The following is a 17991-nucleotide window of genomic DNA, read 5'->3' as shown; positions in this document are numbered from 1 at the left end:
CCCAAGGTTACAGCACTCACAGGACCCTGGAGCTCCACTCCTCAGCTTCTTTCTGCTGCTATGTCTAATTTCTAGTTTACTGTGAGCTTGAAGTTTACCTCATTGCAAATATTTACCTGGAGGGCAACGATCACCATTCACATAACTTAACACGACAGCTTCATCCTGGTGCCGGTAATCCAGTTTCATTGACTGCAGCCGTCCAAAGGATGCCCCCTTGGTGCCCGAGAGCAGACAGACTCCTCCATCCTTACAGCCTCCTTGTTCTGGCCCGGCCGCAGCGGTGCACACCCCAACGCTGTAGGTGCGTGAGTCTCGAGTCACCTGGACAAACACCACACGTGGCCGTCAGCAGGGTGGCAGCACCCAGGTCTCAAGGTGAAGAGAGAACCATTACTGCAGCTGGTGCCAGAGGCAGGTTCATGCAGAAGAGCAGAGACTCCTCTGTGTGCATCAGAGCCACGCAATCGCCTTGGCCCTCGGTTTTCCCTGGGAGGCCTCCCCCAACCCGTAGGCCCAGCTTGCTTGCTCCTCCTGCTTCCTGCCGGGGACCTCGGCCACCCCCTCAGCCAGCCACTGCTCTGGCTGTCGTCTCGTCACAGCCCAGTGGGAAGGGACCCAGCGGGGAGCCTCAGGCTCACCCCACCTCCCTCACCTGTGTAATAAGGCGTTGTGCAGGCCAAGTGAGTGAATGAGCAGAGCCGACGCTGCACGCTGAAGCGTGGACCTGACTCTCCTGGCCCACCCAGCACCCAGAAGGCTCACACCTGCTGCAAACCTGTCGGGAGGACCTGTACCTAGGCAGAGGGCTCCATCACAGGAGCCAGGGTGTTGGCACCTGGGCCCAAAACTCCAAGCTCATCACTCACCAGCTGCTATGCCACAGCAGGTGCTGGGGTTCCATACCCCAGTCCAGGCACTGGCATGGTAACGCCTAGATATCGAGGGTTAGGGAGCTAGGGGCCCCCAGGCACCAGCGACTACGACACCACATCAGTAAGACCAACAGCCCACAGACCTAGCATAGGCCGCTCTGGGATGGCATGGAGGCACATGCCCAAGTGCCTCTCAATTCCAAGGCACCTCCTACCTCCCTTCACCCACAGCTGCCACAATCAGCAAACAACTGCCTTGATCATCTTTAGCCAGGTTGGAAGAATTAAATCCCCGTAGATTTCAGCCACCCGAGAGCTGGCCCTGCCCCCGTGGATACCTTACATTCATGTCTCCAGGCTGCCCCACCTGCTCTCTGTCTGATACAAAGGGTCTCACTACCCACCTCATGAGGTTACCTGATCTTCAAAAAGCCTTAAGTGCAGAGTCATGAGGTACAACGCAAGTGTCAGCTGTGCTGAGTTGGCCACACAATCCAGGAACCTTCCTGAGACTTGGCATGCCCTACGAGAGCCCCCAGATGCTGCCCAGTGGCCACACACACCCTCTCAGCTCACAGCTACCACATTATCCAAAACACTCCGGGCAGCCTCACAGCAGCTGGTATACCTGCGCCAGCACGCCCAGGGTGAACACATTACCTTAAAGGTGCTCGTGGAGAGGCTGGACAAGTTGAAGCTGTAGAGGAGCTGCTCATCCGTCAGGGCACAGCCTTCCGTCCTCACTTCATCAGGACAGACGACCGGAGTCTCCCATTCGAACACAAAGTCACACTCGCTGGTCCTTAACAGCTTAGGCGTTCCCTATCGCCAGGAAGAGCATGGGTCTTAAAAACCCCATGGCACAGGGATAGATAGCAGTGACACACCACGCCCCTACAGGGGCTGCGCGTAACCCATAGCGGCCTCTCAGAGAGAAGGGACGCTGGACAACAGCAGCTGAAAGATCCAATGCCATCTTCAAGGCACAGACATCACCTTGCCCCTGCCCCCCACATATCCCGGGAGCTCCCTGGCTGAATCCAGGTCTCATCTCCTACTTAAGAGAGAAAGCCTCAACGTTCTCTGCTACAGGTTCAAAGGAAGAAAGGGGGAGGACTTAAATGTCACGAGAGAGGTCTGTGAAACTGACACTCTGCCTCGCAAGTGCTCCAATCCACTGTCTCTACACACGGGAGACATTTATTCAAGGGGCAAGATGCCACGTGGCCAGATATTCCATAGGCCAAGTATTCTTGAATCACTTTATTCCCTCCCTCATTCAACAGCAACAAAAAAAAGATGAGGCAGCTCTCAGGAATTCCGTTTGTAATTAATGTTAAGCATCTTTTTCCCTATGATTCAGTGGTAAAAGTACTTCCATTGAAAATGAAAACTGCTGGGGAGGAAAAATCTTCTAAAAATCTTTCTGGGACACCAGAAGACACATTCAGCATAAGATGCCTCATTTCTAAAATCAAGTAAACACTAATCACTCTCAATGTGCGGCTGCTGAGAATTAACTAAAATCACATTAGCTAATTTGATTTGTCAAGTTGGCAGCAGTGTCAAAGCAAGGCATAGTTCCACACTCTTTAGCTGGTGGTGTGAGATAACAGAGCATCACTCATGATGAGGTGGGTCTTAGAAGTGAAGACTGTCCTTTAAAGAATGAAGAACTTAAAGCCCCCCTCAAGGCAAAGTCCACGTTGCCCCATGCTGTGTGCATCTGCAGAGGTATACAGACACCCCTATATAAATATGCAGATACGCTTATAAACAGATGAAATGAGTGGACTGAATACAGCTCTGCCTTTCCTTACTAACTAGGACCGTCATTACACTCTAAGATTCATGAACAGGGACACATCCAAGGGCTCTGAGGTGTTCTGAGCCCCTATGGAGTAGACCCAAACAGCAGGACTGTTTTCTTCTCCTTCTCAAATACTGTCTCTCCTACTGGCCAGACGGCTGCCAGGTCACTTTCTGTCACTGTCAGCACACCCATGTCTAACAGTCCCTTTACAAACCTGCTCCAGGCCCAAACATCATTAGGATATCTTTATCAGAATTACAAGACACCCAACAGATCCTAATCCATCAACTGAACTCCTAGGGGTCATATGAGCCTTGGAATCCATCATCTTTATTAGGATATTAAGAGGCAATTCTCACACCCCCAGAGCCTGTGATCAAGCATATTAATACTTCTGTAGCTAGACGTATCAATATCCACATTAGGTGGGACAAACCCACACCATAAATAGCCTCAGTCCATTCATGTCAAAGGAGCCCCAAGTTTTCAGAGCTTCACAGATTTCAGAAGCGCAGATGAGAGGCTGCGGCGCTCTGTTCCTGGGGCAAAGAGCTGTTCCCCTGTGCAACTCATTATAATGGAAGCTGGTATTCTTTTTTTAATGCACATAAAATGGAAGTCAATACCTCCTTATAAGTAAAAGATGCCACTTTGTTGTAGTTATTCTAATTCCAGGGGTCTTTTGTTACTTGTGAACTTCTGGGCTATGTCCTGAAAGACTACAGCTGCCCAAATGTCTTTCTGACTTCCCAGTTAGAATAAAATCAGTAATTGTTAAAATAAAAACAAAAGTTACGACACTTTTATGCATCAGCAGTCAAAGCTGAATGTCATTTCTATACTTGTGTTCTATGTTTTTAAATTACAGCAAGCTTCCATATGCTATTAACTGCGGGGAGCTCACTCAGCCTTCAATTAGTGGTTTAAATTATTCAGACACACTACTAGTGTACCTTCTTATCCAAGGCAGTCATTTTGAATAAGAGTATCCTTGGACCTGATATGCACTTTCTGGTTGTCTAGCCTTGGCTCACTAATCCAGTTAAGCATCTAGATCATCACAGGCCCACACTTACCATGCTCACGCCTCTCTTACAGTGAAACGCGATGAGCGAGGTGTAGTTGAAATGCTTGTCCGCTAAGCAAGGAGTACTGCTTTCAAAATTCAAGTAAATCTCATTCGCTACCGGATTGAGTATTGGTGGTCCTGCGACCCGGCCGATATCCTAAACAAAGAGCAAGGGCAAAGAGTATTTTAGGAAATTAGCCGTTCCCTAGGAGAGTGGAATTAAGAACTGATACAGAATTGCAAAAACCAGGCCTCACAGGTTCTGAGAATGAGCAGCATCTAAAGAAACTGGGTTTATACCAACTCCAGTTAGAAGGCTTGACAGATGCTATGTAACCTCCTTATGTCAGTGGTTATCGTTTTGATTCTAAGGTTAGTTCTAAGGTTGGTTCTATTGATAGGTATCTTCAATTTTCAGAGATCCTAAGCAATAGGAATCTCTCTCTCCAGTCACATCAAGGATACTACAGAGTCCTCCCATCACCTGCTGAGGGAAGGTCGGAACCTGAAAAACCTCCAAGGATGCTACACAGTCCTCCCACCGCCTGGCAGGGGAAGGCCAGAACCTCCATGCTGAGCTGCCACCCTCACTGCCCAGTGCTGCTCTGGGACTGCCCACTGACGTGGCCCAGCAGTACCCATTGGCTATGCCCTTGGGAGAGAGGACAGGTGGTGTTCACTGTTCATTTTCATTGCTTAGCACAGCACCTGGCAACACAGTGGCTGCCCAACAGATATTTTCGAGTGAATAAGCAAATAAACGAAAGACCAGTCTGAGTATTATGAGAAAAAAAGCCTTTTTTTATTTTTAAAAAGTAAATAAAGGCGAATGGCCAGGAATGGTGGATGTGATGAACGTGTGTATCCGTGCGCGTGTGCGCACGTGGGTGTGTGTGTAAGCAGCCTCCCCATGATTTTGTTCTCAGCTACAATGCTCTTCATTCACCACTGTGGGGCATGTTCAGACCACGTGGCACCACACCTTCTCCAGTCAAAGAACTTTCTACACCTTTTAACATTTGACAGCCGGTGGCCAGGCAGATCGGACCCCTGAGGAAATGATTCCCGATCGAGGATCCCCGGTCTGCGCTGTCAGAAAGGACACTACCAAAGAGCTTCCTGGGGAGACTCAGCTTGTCCAGGCCTCTGTCTCACACAGAGCTGGAGCTGTGCTAATTCACACTGTGGCCGATCTCCTTACACACTCCTGACATCTCCCCGTATCACTGCCACATACAATGTCCATCTTTTAAAGGGCATCCAGGTATTTTACAATATATTTTACATCCTTAAAGCATAATAGATGATACAAATAGAAATACAGATGACTTGTGAGACACATTCACGTATGAAAACATACCAAGGATTTGACAAAATATGAATGTAACTCACGGAGACAATTTTTAAAGACCCAAATTTCCATTAAAACATGCTAGCAAGCCGGGCACTATGGCTCATGCCTGTAATCCCAGCACTTTAGGAGGATCACTTAAGGCCAGGAGCCTGAGGCCAGCCTCGCTGGGCGACATAGCAATACTCCCATCTCTACAAAATAATTTTTTAATGCATAAAACCAAAGCTTTCAAGGCAAAATATTTAGCTATTAGCAAACGTACTCTTGCCCTTAATTATTAACTCCTCGCCAAAGAAACTGTTTGCATTTCACACGCGTTTTAACTGCAGAAAACAAGGCATTTCATACAAAGAAACCAGGCTAGGCCAATGTGCTTTCCTGTCACTTTACCTAAAAACTTCTTGATTTGGGTCAACCCTGAGGCTCATGACAGGTAGAGTCCCTATACACATATTCATGTTATCTCCCATGCTCAACGACTGGCTACCATCATCAGCTGATAGTTCAACGTGCAAACCTTTAATCTTCCTGTAGTGGACCCAGAACACACATAGTTCCACTTACTTTCTCCATTTTTTTATGCTTGAGCAACTCTCCACTTAAGGCAAGAAACAATGCAAAGGTTATCACTAAAACTCTTGCAAAAATTATCTCCACCCTTGGATTTGTCGTACTTACTATGGGGGGACCATCAATAGGAACTTTGCACACAGCGGCTCCAGCAGGGCAAGGCACTCCGTGCATGGGATTTAGTGGCTGACAGATATTGATGTAGAAATCCGGGTTGGTATCGGAGGCGTCATCCTCACTCTCATCATAAGCCTCATAACCTCCCGTGCGATGAATGAGAGGAGACAAGTCAACAATAGAGCTTCCATTCCTCACGGAACATTCCGTCTGTTAAGTAGGAAAGACTGCTTTGAGTCTACAAAAAAATTTTCCTAATCACCACTAGGTCACCCATACGAATTTAAAAGCTGAATAACAACGACAAAAAAAGAAAGGTGTCAAAATGCTTCATTACATAGCACTGGGCACTTCCAGTCAACTTTATTACTGGGGCGATCAGGAGTGCACAGGTCAGCTGGGCATCTATTAGTGGGCAAATGAAGCTCATGAAAGGGCCCGGGTGCAGCTGGGCACTGGACATGCACTTCTCCCGTGCCCATTTGAAAACTCACCGCTTGCTCGCAGGCCAGTGGCGTGTGCCAGGAGAAGAAGAGAGTGCACGTCTGCTTGTCCAGGGAGATAAGCATGGGCCTATTGGTTGGCCCGGCCTCAGGCCTGCACACGAAACTGATCACGCTCTTATAGCTCAGGCCGGATTTGGAGGGACAAGGGGACCCGTCCTTGTACACCAGCTGCAGGACCTGGTCCACATATCTCAGCCTCTTGCTGGCCTTGCCCACGCTGATCCTGGTCTGTCCAAAGCAGGCCCCTGCACCACGAGGGAAAGGTGGAGAAAATACAATCACAGACTCAATGGCCAATTTTCTGATGAGAACTTTCTGCAAATCAGGACCATCAATTTCATAGCCAGCACTTGTAACTTCAAGTGTCCAATCTGGCTTTAACCATTGTTTTACATTGAATGTTCATTCCGTCACACGGCCATGTGTCCCCCACATGGGCTGACTGCTGCAGGAGACGGAAGCGTCTCAGCTTCCTGGCTCTGCTCATCCTTTTTGCCGTCGGCATGCAAAGAGGCCGAGGACAACCCTGGAGGACAGGAGAGTCAGACAGCACACGAGAGAACACAGCACTCACCCACGCCAGGAGGGCAGTTTTCATTCTCCCCACAGATGCTCATGTAGACCAGCCCCTTCTCGCTGTAAGCAGCTGTGAATCCCGCCCTTCCACTTAAGGAGGTCAGATCAAACAGGTGTCCTGAAGGGTGGAAGAAGATGGGGACACAGTGACTTCAGGGAGCTTAGATTTGGGAGGCTCATCACTGGCGAGCTCATGTGCAGATTATGCCAGCATTGGGACTTCTGACTTCTCACCACGACCCCTGTCTAAATCCTCCACCAACAGCCAGGCTGTATCATGAGACTGTCAGTCCTGTGATCCATGAGATGTCCCATCTTTAGCTGAAAAGATCGTGGCTCACAGCACCCTCTGCTGGGCCATACCACAGCAGCCACTAAGATTCCCGTGGGCATGGGGAGAGGCTGCCAGCGCACCTCTTGCTGCCAATGGACTGTGCCTGTGCCTTTCTGGGTGCCCAGCACAAGGGCAGGTGGGAGACTCCCGGCAATCCACTACGCTGACGCTGAAAGGCAGCCAGGGGCCAGCTCTAGCCTGCCCTGGTGAGCCTAGAGCTGCTGGGCTGACACAGTCAGTAACCCCAGCCAGGAGCACCTCTCACACCAGGAGAGCGACAGAGGAGATGGATTCTCTGAGGGAACATTCTCTCCTCCACTGAAGGAGAGCCAGGAGAACACACAGCGGCCCATCCGGAGAAAGGCCAAACACACCTACACACCACGACACCTCTGCCCAGGGCGCCTGCTGCCCACAGCTTCTCCTTAGGTCTCCCCCCTGATGAGCTGGGTTTGGTGAAGGCACCGGCTCTCACCTGCGCTGGGGTTGGCGACTGGCACCTCTCACCTGTGCTTGGGTTGGTGACCTGGCAGTCGTCATGCTCGTTGTTCTGCACAGGACAGGCTGTGGCCGTGGGCCAGGCGAAGGTGTACTCACAGTCCTCCACGGCGCTGATGAACATGGGCCTGGAGTTCTACAACAAAGCACAGACAGGTCCTGAAGGGATCACGCAAAAATTCCACGTCTATCATGATTTCAACTTACAAGTGGAAGCTTCTCTGAAAAACTCCACAGCATGTGACATTTCTGTCTCCATGTGCCTGTGGGATGAGGTGCAGACTGGGAAAAGCAAAGGGTCAGAATGTGTCCTGAGCTGCCATCATGGGCTTCCCCTGCAGGTAAGTGAAACACCCATAGACAGCAACCCACTTAGGGGACCAGGAAGGTCCCTCAGGCTGAGGAACAGGACAGGGGTTGGGGACAGGCGTGCAAAGAATGCTGGAAGGGCTACCGGGAGACACAAATGTGGCAATCACTGATAAAATTCTAAAAACCAAATCAGGTAAAATCCATTATCACAGTCAAAACAAAAAGATCCACCAAGAGAACTAGCCGATTCTACGCATCCTCCCACTGGCCCCAGTCAAGGCTTACGCTGCTCATCCCAAAACACTTCATGTCCACTGCAGAGCTGGCCTGATGAGTTCAGCAGCACCTTCCTTCCCAGGTAAACCCCATGATTCCTGCTGGGCACCCTGATAAGCCACACTGCAGTCCAGCCTCCCAGGCCCTGGCACAGGGGCCTCCACATACCCTTCACCCTTCCCTCCCAGCCACCTGGATCCTGGGCACAGGGGCCCCCACATACCACCCTCATCCTTCCCTCCCAGCCTCCTGGATCCTGGGCACAGGGGCCCCCACATACCACCCTCATCCTTCCCTCCCAGCCTCCTGGATCCTGGGCACGGGGGGGCCCACACACCCCTAACCCTTCCCTCCCAGCCTCCTGGATCCTGGACACAGGGACCCCCACCCCCCTACCCTACCCTCCCAGCCTCCTGGGTCCTGGGCACAGGGCCCCCACACCCCCCCCACCCTACCCTCCCAGCCTCCTGGGTTCTGGGCACAGGGGCCCCCACATACCACCCTCATCCTTCCCTCTCAGCCTCCTGGGTCCTGGGCACAGGGCCCCCACACACCCCCCAACCTTCCCTCCCAGCCTCCTGGGTCCTGGGCACAGGGCCCCCACACACCCCCCAACCTTCCCTCCCAGCCTCCTGGGTCCTGGGCACAGGGCCCTCACACACCCCCCCAACCTTCCCTCCCAGCCTCCTGGGTCCTGGGCACAGGGCCCCCACACACTCCCCAGCCTTCCCTCCCAGCCTCCTGGGTCCTGGGCACAGGGCCCCCACATACCACCCTCATCCTTCCCTCCCAGCCTCCTGGATCCTAGGCACAGGGGACACGACACACCACCCTCATCCTTCCCTCCCAGCCTCCTGGATCCTAGGCACAGGGGACACGACACACCACCCTCATCCTTCCCTCCCAGCCTCCTGGGTCCTGGGCACAGGGGCCCCCACACAGCCCTCACCCTTCCCTCCCAGCCTCCTGGGTCCTGGGCACAGGGGCCCCCACACAACACCCTCATCCTTCCCTCCCAGCCTCCTGGGATCTGGACATGGGGAACCTCACACACCACCCTCACTCTTCCCTCCCAGCCTTCTGGGCCCTGGGCACAGGGGCCCCATATAACCTCTCACCTTTGTCCCCTACACGTGGGGCAGCCCTTTTGTCCTCGGCTTTGAGCCTCTCAGATCAGAGAGGAGAATGCTCAGGGGCCCCAGCAGCTCGAGTCTGGGCTAAGCCTCTGCACAATCTTTCCAGGAGGAAACTTCCCTGCTGCTCCAGGCAAGAGGGCAGGCCTGAAGCTCCTGGAGCACTCCCATCCCAAGCTCCTCTACTACTGCTGCCCACCCTGGAGAGCATGGGACGAGCCACCCTGACACCCAGCGGGCTGGTCCTGCCCAAGTTAATGCCCAACTTGGCCACCAAGCTCGTCGTGCACGCTAGCACTGGGGCTCACCACAATCACACAGAGAAACCAGCGTGCCGTCGACACCTGCTGACGTGCATGCCAAACAAGGGAAGAACTGATCACAGGCACTCATGCTCACTGACTGTGCACCTCCCGTGTGTCAGAAATGACACCTGGCACTTCCTACCTCTTCTCTCGAAACCCCGCAACGGGCAAGACAAGTATACCTCATGTTATGAATGAGGGAGCAGTGCACACTACCTGAGTAATTAACCAAGTTACGCGGCTGGGAAGTGGCAGCGCTACCTGTGACCTGGGCCCAACCAACCTTCTCGTGCTTCCCAACCTGCCGCCGTGAAGACAAAGGGCATGTAGTCAAACAACAGTCTCCCCCACAGCCTTCGCGGGGTCTGAGTCCAACTCTGAAGAGAACCAATTCTGAGTCAGGAACTGCCAGGCAAGCTTCTAAGGAGCCAGACAGCATGAGGGTTCCCCAGACTGCAGGCCGCAGCCACGCTGTTTCCCCAGCCTCTGGTAAGGGGGCATCATCCCAGGCTCTAGAACTCACGTCCCAAGGCAGATGAGGACGTGGGGCTCACCGCCCTGCACAGGGGCCCAAATCCCAAAGCTGCAACAGCAGAAGGCGCGGGAACAGTCCCTTACCACCTGGTTCTCGTTGCAGGTGAATCGGATGGTGGTTGACTTTTTCCGAATCCCGTCTGGACATAAGTCGCCATCGACGTATTTCAGGACAATTACGCCATCTCTCCACTGAGGTCCGTCCCTTACCCTGCCGAGGTTCACGGGCTTGGAGCTACCCAGCAGGCACGCGGCTGCTTCTGGAGGGCATGGCTCTGCAACACCACACACAAGAAAGGGTTGCCTTTCGTGGCTCCCCAGGCTAGAACGGAACTTCATCAGGCAAGAAATGTCACACATGCTGCAGAACTTCATACACTTTCTAAGAGTCACTCCAAAATACCTATTTCTTTCATGTAAGTCAGATGACAATGACATCACGTTACTTCTCACTCACTTACATGCTGTGCTGTCACAGATGGACTGGGGCAGGTGGGCGTGAGGTGTAGAGGGATAGCTAGGCTGTAGCAGCCGAAATTCTTTCTGAACCCCATACAGGATGAAGCTCAAATTCCCAAATTAAGCCAGAGGAACATTTTAAATGGCCTACATCCACGCACCTTCTTTATTCAAGAAGAGACCAAGAATTCTGCCTGTTTCCCAGTCCCTAAAATGCCTGTGCCATGTGCCCTGGGTGAAGAACTAGTCCCACGCCACAGGGGTAGAGCCCCTGTGTCGAAGTCTGCACGGCACAACACAGCAAGGGGAAGCGGAACCACAGCCTCAAACCACGCAGAGGATGGAACCACCTGCTGCAGCTAAAAATAGCCACACCCGGCCGGGCGCGGTGGCTCACGTCTGTAATCCCAGCACTTTGGGAGGCCGAGGCGGGCGGATCACGAGGTCAGGAGATCGAGACCATCCTGGCTACCACGGTGAAACCCCGTCTCTACTAAAAATACAAAAAATTAGCCGGGCGCAGTGGCGGGCGCCTGTAGTCCCAGCCACTCAGGAGGCTGAGGCAGGAGAATGGCGTGAACCTGGGAGGCGGAGCTTTCAGTGAGCCGGGATTGCGCCACTGCACTCCAGCCTGGGCGACAGAGTGAGACTCTGTCTCAAAAAAAAAACCAAAAAAATAGCCACACCCCCTTTGAGGTGAGCCACCCAAGATGCAGGCAGGGCTATATGAAATGCCACGAACATGGGATGACTTTCATCTTCAGGATTCCAAGGGGCCATGAGTGGTACCAAGATCCCTAGAGGTGCCCTTGGTTTCCCATGTACAGCTGACATCAGTCTCAGCCAAGCACTGCAGGTTTGGGTGAGCTGTCCCTGCATCACAAAAGGACTGACTATACAACTCTCAGCGTAACACAGGCATACACCAGGACCTCCACATCACACCCCCCATCTCCTACCTGCTAAGAAGGATTCCTCACCATGGTTATTACTTCTATCTATTATACCTCCGTCTCCTCATGTTCAGAAAGGGCTATCATGTTCCCAGCAGTCCTCAGCACTGATTTATGCTGGGCCATACTAGGGATCAATTGTTAAGACCCTTAAATCATTCTTCGTCCTGCTGCTTCTTGGCCAAACCACGTCCATGCTGCAGAGAGTAAAGTGCCTCCAAAGAATCCCCATCCTACTTGATTTTCCCCGATAAACTCATGACAAGCCACCACCCCATGAAGAGGCCCTCTCTTGCCAGTGACAGCCTTCGATACACTCACTACAACCACCATCCACGAGGAGGCCCTCTCTCACCAGTGCCAGCCTTCAATATACTCACTACAACCACCATCCACGAGGAGGCCCTCTCTCACCAGTGCCAGCCTTCGATACACTCACTACAACCACCACCCACGAGGAGGCCCTCTCTCACCAGTGCCGGCCTTTGATACACTCACTACAACCACCATCCCACGAGGAGGCCCTCTCTCACCAGTGCCGGCCTTTGATACACTCACTACAACCACCATCCCACGAGGAGGCCCTCTCTCACCAGTGCCGGCCTTCGATACACTCACTACAACCACCATCCACGAGGAGGCCCTCTCTCACCAGTGCCGCCATGCGGGGCCAGAGACTTGCAGACATTGATGAGGTAGTGCTCCGGGTCTCCCGTCGCAGTGATGGCTTCCCAGTTCTCACTGTACCTTGACAGGGACGAGAGGTCGAAGGAGTTGCCAGTTCCATCTCTGAAAAGAAGACAACCCTGCACTTAGTGAGGCTTGGTCGTATTCTAGTTAAACACCGGGCACTCTGTCTAGAAAGGTTCAAGTATTCAGGCATAGTCTAAGCCTGACAGAACTTTAGACCCGACTTCTCTCTCTCTCTCTCTCTCTCTCTCTCTCACACACACACACACACACACATCCCATCAGAATCAGCAACAACATAACTTTCCTGAACATACTAGTTCAGGAAACTATTAGGCTCACTAAAAAAAAAAATTTTAATTTTAACAGAAAAACCCAAGTCTGCAAAGTGCGTGTTGTCTGTGCTCAGGCCACTGAGAAGTGGAACTCGCTGGTGACAAAGGCGAGCAGCCAAGATGCTCGGAGCACACACAGCGGGGGTCATGCCCGGGGCGGCCGCAAGCCACTTGTTGTTTAAAACCAAGGCCGCTGGCAGTTCCTAAAATTAAAATGGGCTTGCTGACCTGTCTGCACAGGCTAAAGGTTCACTAACTACACAAATCCCAAATACAGACATTAACTGGGAACCAAGCCCATGCCAGGCGCGGTACTGACAGTGAGCGAGACACACACTCTGCCAACACGGAGCAGGGACGGGAGCAGCTACAGGTGCCACCTCAGCGGCAGCTCTCAGTGCTTCAGACGGGAATGAAAACTGGCCATTCATTCAAAAGCTGTGCGCTAAACTGGGGGTACTGTGTTGAATAAAACAGATAAACATCATCAATCTTACAAAATTTACAAAAATTACCTGTGGAAGAAAATGACCGTGAACAAGGTAGACTTTTAAAAATACATAGTGTATTTGATGGAATTAGGACCTGAAGAAGAAAAGGCAGAGGAGGGGGATATGAAGTTTGTGGGGCAGAGGAAAGCAGCTGTTGAAATTTTAGAGAAGGCGTGACCGAGCAGAGGACCTGTGAATAGACTCCGAGAGAAATGGAATCACTACCATCCCGGCACCCAGTAAAGAGCATCCCGGGCAGACAGCAGCACGAGCAAAGGGCCCGAGGCACATAAGCCTGGCGCGACCTGAGAAAGGCAGAAGCCCCGAGTGGCTGGAACAGAGGGAAAGCGAGGTTAGAGGTAACACGGAGGTCATGTCCGTCAGAGGAAGAACTTCAGCCTGTGGGTCCCAGTGAGATAGGCGCTCACTGCGTTGAAGGTTCCAGCAAGAGCAACATGGTGGGACTTCTATCTCAAGAGGATCACTCTGATTACTGTGTGGGACTAACCAAACGTGTGACAAGGCACATGGCAGGGAGACCTCGGAGTGGCAGCTGCAGTACTGCAAGCACAAGAGAAGGAGAGCCCAAACCAGGGGCAGGTGGCAGGAAGGGAAAGCTGTCTGAAGGTGATGGGGCAAGAACAGAGCTTAGTGAGTATCACCAAATGCTCTAAAAGTAGTCAGTAGAAGAAATAAAAATAGAACTAACAAAGTCAAGGCAGAGGAAAGAGGAGAGGAGAACAGTACAGGTGAGGACAGCTTTCACCTTTTAAAAGACAGTCAACAGACACCATTAGAAGCTGACAAACAGAGGTTTAGAGTTATAGAAGGTTTCAAAAAGAACCACAAGAGGAAATGGTAAAAAGTGTAGTGAAGCTAGGGGTAGGGGAGGGAGAGGTGGGGGAGAGTAATTTCATCTATTAATATTTTTGGACTCTCAATTACAATAGACATGTATTATTTCTTAGTATAAGAGATTATAAAATTCTCCTCTGACTTAATTCTACTTTTAAAAACTTAGCATAAAAATATCTTTAGGAAGTCTGGGCGCAGTGGCTCACACCTATAATCCCAGCACTTTGGGAGGCCAAGGCAAGCAGAGGATCACCTGAGGTCAGAAGTTCAAGACCGGCCTGGCCAACATGGTGAAACCCCGTCTCTACTAAAAATACAAAAAATAGGCCGGCGCAGTGGCTCACATGTATAATCCCAGCACTTTGGGAGGCCAAGGCAGGCAGAGGATCACCTGAGGTCAGAAGTTCAAGACCAGCCTGGCCAACATGGTGAAACCCCATCTCTACTAAAAATACAAAAAAATTAGCCGGGTGTGGTGGCGGGCACCTGTAATCCCAGCTACTTGGGAGGTTGAGGCAGGAGAATCATTTGAACCTGGGAGGTAGAGATTGCAGTGAGCCAAGATCGCGCCACTGCACTCCAGCCTGGGCAACAGTGTGAGACTCTGTCTCAAAAAAAAAAAAAAAAAAAAAAAAAAAAAAACATAAAAATTAGCCAGGCATGGTGGTGTCCGTAATCCCAGCTACCAGGGATGCTAAAACAGGAGAACTGCTTGAACCAGGTAGGTGGAGGGTGCAGTGAGCCAAGATCACGCCACTGCACTCCAGCCTGGGTGGCAGAGCAAGACTCCATCTCAAAAAAAAATACATACATATATACATACACACACACAAATATATATACACACACACATATCTTTAGGAAAGATATATATGTATCTTTAGGAAAAAAGCTTTATGTGCAAAGAAAATCAAAGTTTTATTCCTTGAATATAAATACCAGAAAACTGAAGGCAGCCTCAAATGGCAGAAAGAGAACTGCTAAGTGAACCGGGGATATCTACTGAGAACATATCCCATCCAGTAGAAACGAGAAACAAATTAGTTTCACACGAAAATATTTACAAAATGTTAACTGGAAAAGGTAAGGTTACTAAAGTTATGATTTAAAGTCATTGAACATAAATTACTAAATGCCTGCATTTACATACATTCCTAAAACCAAATGATTATTTCACCTACATAAATAACAGATGACACAACAGGACAAAGGCTGGAAGGAAACAGAATTGCCTGCACTTTTCCCCAGGAAAGTCAACTGTGACCAAGGGGCTCGTACTGGGTGTTTCACAGAGAGGAACTGCCAGGGCATGCCTCCAAAAAACAGAACCGGAGACCCACAGAACCAAAATCTCTAAGGATGGGACCCCAGGTGTCCAGAGGGCGATCTGGCAAAGCTGTGAGAGCCGCTCTGTGGACGATCACATGCAACGAAGACCTGCCTTCATCGCAGGGGTCACCACACCACTCCTGGCCCACTTTGCTCACTGACACGTGGATCACACAAGAGTGCCGGTGTCCACTCTTTGCTTCGGCTCCAATCCCTTCCCCATGCAGTCACCACAGCAGCTCAAGGTGGTGACGGAGCTGAGAGCTAACCTAGCCCGACTCCTCATTTTAATATGAGCAAACCGAGTCCTAGGTAAATCAACTGACTAATCTAATCCCCTGTACCCAAGATCACTAATTATTAAAGCAAAATCATACCAAGTTAGTCTGTCCAAAAGAGACAACGTATCCATTGACTTACTTGAATGAACATTCAGTCACATCGAAAGGTGGGCAGGCATACTGCGTTCGCCACTCAAACAAGTAGGAACAATCTGAAGTCTCCTTTAGAAACACTGGCTAAAAAAGTTAAGAGGCACATATATAAAAGTGAGAATGCAAAACTTTAGTTTATGCTTTGAGTTTTAAGAATGAAAATAGTAAAGAATGGTTATGTTCATGAAAATCTACACTAACTGATGAAAGTTTCAACATATTTTCTGTAAATGGTATTTTAAACTCAGCTAACCAGGAGATGTGATTAGATCTGAGGACAGATTCTTTCTAATATGATCCCAGCAGCCTGAGGGTGTTAACTGGAAAAGGTAAGGTTACTAAAATTATGATTTAAAGTCATCGAACATAAATTACTAAATAAATTACTTCTCTGGGGAGAAGACCCCGCTGAGGGCTGTCGGTACAAGCTCACCTGCTGGGTGCTGCGGTCACAGTAGAAGAAGATGGCTGTGGAGCGCTGATAAACCTTATGGCAAGTGTCCCCCCCAGTGAAGTTCATTTTTAACAAGCCATTTTCGTAAGTTAGCTTCTGAGTCAGGAGACCTGTAAAGAAGGAGGATGTTAAACAAGGTTTGGTTCAGGTCCCTAGGCTGTCACACTTAGCCTAAGACATGTGACACCACACTCTGAAGAGTGTGGGACAAAGCATCCCTGGCCTACCAGCACGGTACCGTGCACTCCTGTCACATTACACTTTGGGAATAAAATCAGGCTTCCCCTTGTCCAAGGCTGCTGCAACGTCACAGACTGAACTGTGTATGATGACATGGGGCATTCCTTAGCCTCATCACCTAAGGGAATGCCACTTTCTCCACTGTGCCTGAGGGCTGTCCATGTACTCACCACCAGCTACTTTGACTTCATTTTTACAATTTCCTAAATGTATTTAAATCTTGCCCAACTGCTGAAACAGCATGAAGGACCAACAGCCTGCCCTGTAATTTTTACAACCAAACCTCGTACTAAATGCATTCCCTCTGACGCAATGCTATCAAGTACTACCTCAGAACATCCATCACTGGCTAGCTCACTGTGTCCCGATGTTGTCGGAAAGAAGAGAAATATGACCTTAGAGTCAGTAACGGGCATGGCTAAGAATAAAACAGACATGTTCTACCAACATCCTTCAGTATGCACTCTGATTAAAAAAACCAAGCAAAATCTGAAATATCATTAATATGCTTTTTTTTTTTTACAGTAGAACACTCATGTTTCTGACTCAAAGGAAAATTCATCTTTAGCAAAATACTTTAATTACATTCCTTTGCAACAAAAGGAAAAGGACAAACAATGGTACCTGCCACTTTGTGAAATCCCTGCGGTTCCCGCTTTTCCTGACATGAGGAGACCACCCTGGACTTGTCACTTGTTGGGCAGACGTCTGAGGAAAGCTTCCCACAGACCCGGAAGTAATAGGTGTATTCGCCGGCACTCACGATGGTGTCGTTGAGGCCCAGGGGCTTCAGGTCATACAAGTTGCCATGCCTTGGGTCTTTCACCTCACAGTTGTCTCCTTCAAGAACATGGAAGAAGTGAAGGGCCACTGCAACCACACACGCATTCATATTTTCAAGCAAAAAGCTTTACAAACCACCAGGCGCACTGGCTCACGCCTGTAATCCCAGCACTTTGGGAGGCCGAGACAGGCGGATCACGAGGTCAAGAGATCTAGACCATGCTGGCCAACAGGGTGAAACCCCGTCTCTACTAAAAATATAAAAATTAGCTGGGCATGGTGGTGGGTGCCCTGTAGTCCCAGCTACTCAGGAGGCTGAGGCAGGAGAATAGCTTGAACCCAAGAGGCAGAGGTTGCAGTGGGCCAAGATGGCGCCATTACACTCCAGCCTGGCAACAGAGCAAAACTCCGTCTCAAAAAAAAAAAAAAAAAAAAGTTTTACAATTTTGGTTAGGTAAATTCCAGCTATAAATGGGCATTAAAAGTCATTTTCACATGATTTTGTTAATATATAATACAACTCGCCAGGCAAACAGCTTTCTAGGAAAGTCTAGGTCCCTGAAAAAAGACTTGCTTCATCAAACACAAAACCAAACCCCACATTAGTGTCTTCAAGCATCAGATGCCAAAAACCCATCAATCCAAGCATACAAGAAAAATGTCACTGGTGAAATTAGCAATGTGCTTCAGTGTCCG

At 50.1% G+C, this 17991-nt stretch overlaps 1 protein-coding gene across 1 annotated transcript in view; it reads right to left on the bottom strand.

The window, feature by feature from the left end:
* The window catches only part of IGF2R (insulin like growth factor 2 receptor), a 133628-nt gene that overhangs the window by 23017 nt on the left and 92620 nt on the right, over positions 1 to 17991 (bottom strand). The window contains exons 27-38 of the mRNA XM_050789196.1: positions 17137 to 17352; positions 16252 to 16382; positions 15805 to 15902; positions 12337 to 12473; positions 10357 to 10547; positions 7722 to 7848; positions 6879 to 6998; positions 6293 to 6549; positions 5790 to 6008; positions 3765 to 3914; positions 1536 to 1697; positions 117 to 324 (exon numbers count right to left, since the gene is read on the bottom strand). Of these exons, the coding sequence (XP_050645153.1) occupies positions 117 to 324; positions 1536 to 1697; positions 3765 to 3914; positions 5790 to 6008; positions 6293 to 6549; positions 6879 to 6998; positions 7722 to 7848; positions 10357 to 10547; positions 12337 to 12473; positions 15805 to 15902; positions 16252 to 16382; positions 17137 to 17352 (2016 nt within the window). The remainder of the gene's footprint in view (positions 1 to 116; positions 325 to 1535; positions 1698 to 3764; positions 3915 to 5789; positions 6009 to 6292; positions 6550 to 6878; positions 6999 to 7721; positions 7849 to 10356; positions 10548 to 12336; positions 12474 to 15804; positions 15903 to 16251; positions 16383 to 17136; positions 17353 to 17991) is intronic.

Source organism: Macaca thibetana, chromosome 4 (genome assembly GCF_024542745.1).
Source record: "Macaca thibetana thibetana isolate TM-01 chromosome 4, ASM2454274v1, whole genome shotgun sequence".
In the NCBI taxonomy this organism is placed as follows: domain Eukaryota; kingdom Metazoa; phylum Chordata; class Mammalia; order Primates; family Cercopithecidae; genus Macaca; species Macaca thibetana.
The sequence above is the reverse complement of the archived record's forward strand: the minus strand, read 5'-3'. Positions and strand labels throughout refer to the sequence as shown.